Source organism: Camelina sativa, chromosome 3 (assembly GCF_000633955.1).
Source record: "Camelina sativa cultivar DH55 chromosome 3, Cs, whole genome shotgun sequence".
Taxonomy (NCBI): Eukaryota; Viridiplantae; Streptophyta; class Magnoliopsida; order Brassicales; family Brassicaceae; genus Camelina; species Camelina sativa.
The window spans coordinates 19,741,816-19,744,312 of NC_025687.1; the positions used below are offsets into that span (position 1 = coordinate 19,741,816).

The window sequence follows — 2,497 nt, forward strand, 5'->3', positions numbered from 1 at the left end:
CATTTGCGTAAATAGTTATGGTTTGGGATTTCTTGATTTCTCCCTCTTCTCTGTCAAACCTTTAAAACAAAAAATAAAACAAAATATTTTTTTTTTGTTTGTTTGTCGAACAAACTATCCGGCGACTCTTGTCCGAGACAAAAAGTGAGAGGTATAAATAGTTATTAAGAAACGTTGATCACAACCCATCGTCACACATACTAATTGCAACCTTTGAATATTAGGAGGATGGAGTTGTAGAACAACGTTTTGGGATAAAAGGTAAATTTATAAATTAATTATGCATTTCTTTTCTTTGGATTTTCTTCGATAAGAGTTAAATCTTGGAACTCTTACGTTCAAATGTGTTTCGTAGAAAATGCCTAACCATTTGTTACAATGTGAGGTTTCAGATCACCAATTTGATGCGTAGACGTCTTATTAGGAAGAAATATATATATTTCAATAGATCATTATTATTAATAATAAAAAAAAAACACCAAGAGATTCTATATTTAGTATGATTTGTATGTTATCAATTAAATTTTTCTTTTATTCAGAGATAAGAGAAGATGGCAAAGCCTCCCTCCTCAACAAATCAGCAAGAGACTCCTTCCGTGTCTTCTCCTCGGCTAAGGAATTGATCTGTTTCCACTATATTTACGTTAATAAATTTGCCTAGCTTTCTCATTGAGGGCTTTTTTGGGTGCAGGGAAACCAATAAAACAATGAGTCTGGAGATAGATAATGATCATGAGAAACCAGCTGTCACAATCACACGTCTCATCGAACAGCTTCATGCCAAGAAATCATCAACGCAAGAAAAAGAGCTCAGCACCGCTCGAATTCTCGGTCTAGCCAAAGGTAAAAAAGAATGTAGAAAGATCATTAGCCAGAACGTGAATGCCATGCCTGCCTTCATATCACTTCTCAGGAATGGAACCCTCTTGGCAAAACTCAATTCCGCTTCGGTCCTAACCGTTCTATGCAAAGACAAAAATGTTCGTTCTAAGGTATTGATAGGCGGATGCATCCCGCCGCTGCTGTCACTTTTGAAATCTGACTCTGTGGATGCAAGAAGAGCTGCGGCCGAGGCTATATGTGAAGTTTCCTTGTGTGGAATGGAAGATGATAATGTAGGTAATAAGATATTTGTCACGGAAGGTGTAGTACCAACTTTGTGGGATTTATTAAAGGCAAAGAAAAAACAAGACACGATAGTTGAAGGGTTTTTGGTTGGAGCTTTGAGAAATCTTTGTGGCGACAAAGATGGTTTTTGGGCATTAAAACTTGAAGATGGTGGAGTTGATATCATCCATAGCCTTCTTCAGTCTAGTAACCCGATATCTCAATCAAATGCAGCTTCTCTCTTAGCTCGTATTATTAGGATTTTCACTAGTAGCATCTCAAAAATAGTAGAGTCAGGTTCTGTGCAAGTTCTTGTTCAACTTCTAGGTGAGGAAAACAGTGTTGTCGTACGTGCCAATGTAGCAAATGCTCTAGAAGCCATTACATCAAAGTCCGAAGAAGCAAAAAATGTGGCAAGAGATTTGGATGGGATACACCTTTTGATTGGTGCAGTTGTAATTTCATCTAAAGAGTCAGTGGATGAAGAAAACGAATGCATCTTACAAAGTCATGGGATAAAAGCTTTAGCAAACTTATGCGGAGGAATGTCTGGTTTGATAGTGTATCTTGGAGGGCTATCTTTGTCTCCGCGCCTCACTGAGCCCATCGCTGATATTCTTGGAGCTCTTGCTTATGCTCTAAGGAAGTTTCAGCTAAGTTGTGGTGATGATTTTGATCCAACACTAACAGAAGGAATACTAGTGAAACTACTAAAGCCACGAGATACTCAGTTGATCCAAGAACGTATCTTGGAGGCTATGGCAAGTCTATATGGTAACACTAATCTATCAGAAAAACTCAACAATATGGAGGCTAAGAGGGTTCTAGTCAATCTTACAATCTTGTCTATAGCTGGTCCACGTGAACGGATGATAACTTGTTTGTCAAGTTTATGCAAATATGGGAATGTTTGGGATGCTATTGGGAAGAGAGAAGGGATACAAATCCTCATACCATATCTTGGATTGTCAAGCGAACAACAGCAAGAACTGTCAGTTGAATTCTTAGCGATCTTGACTGACAAGGTCGAAGAAAGTAGATGGGCTGTTACTTCTGCAGGTGGGATTCCTCCATTATTTCAGATACTAGAGACTAGTGTATCTCACAAGGCAAAGGATGATGCAGTTCGTGTCATTTGGAACCTATGTTGTCACAGTGAAGAGATCCGTCTCTGTCTTGAGGAAGCAGGAGCTGTTCCTGCACTTTTGGGGCTTTTAAAGAACGGTGGACCAAAATCCCAAGAGTGGTCAGCAAATACCCTGGTGAAACTGATTAAAACAGCTGATCCAATCGTTATCGAGCAAGTACAAGCTTTGTTTCTTGGAGATGTTCCTAAATCAAAGGCTCATTTGGTAAGAGTCCTAGGTCATGTTCTTGCATCGGCTACTTT

General features: G+C 39.0%; 1 protein-coding gene across 1 annotated transcript in view; it reads left to right on the top strand.

The window, feature by feature from the left end:
- LOC104779129 overlaps positions 208-2,497 on the top strand; it is a 9,592-nt gene continuing 7,302 nt past the window's right edge. The window contains exons 1-3 of the mRNA XM_010503518.2: positions 208-261; positions 540-622; positions 698-2,459. Coding sequence (XP_010501820.2) covers positions 552-622; positions 698-2,459 — 1,833 coding nt within the window. The 5' untranslated portion in view covers positions 208-261; positions 540-551. The remainder of the gene's footprint in view (positions 262-539; positions 623-697; positions 2,460-2,497) is intronic.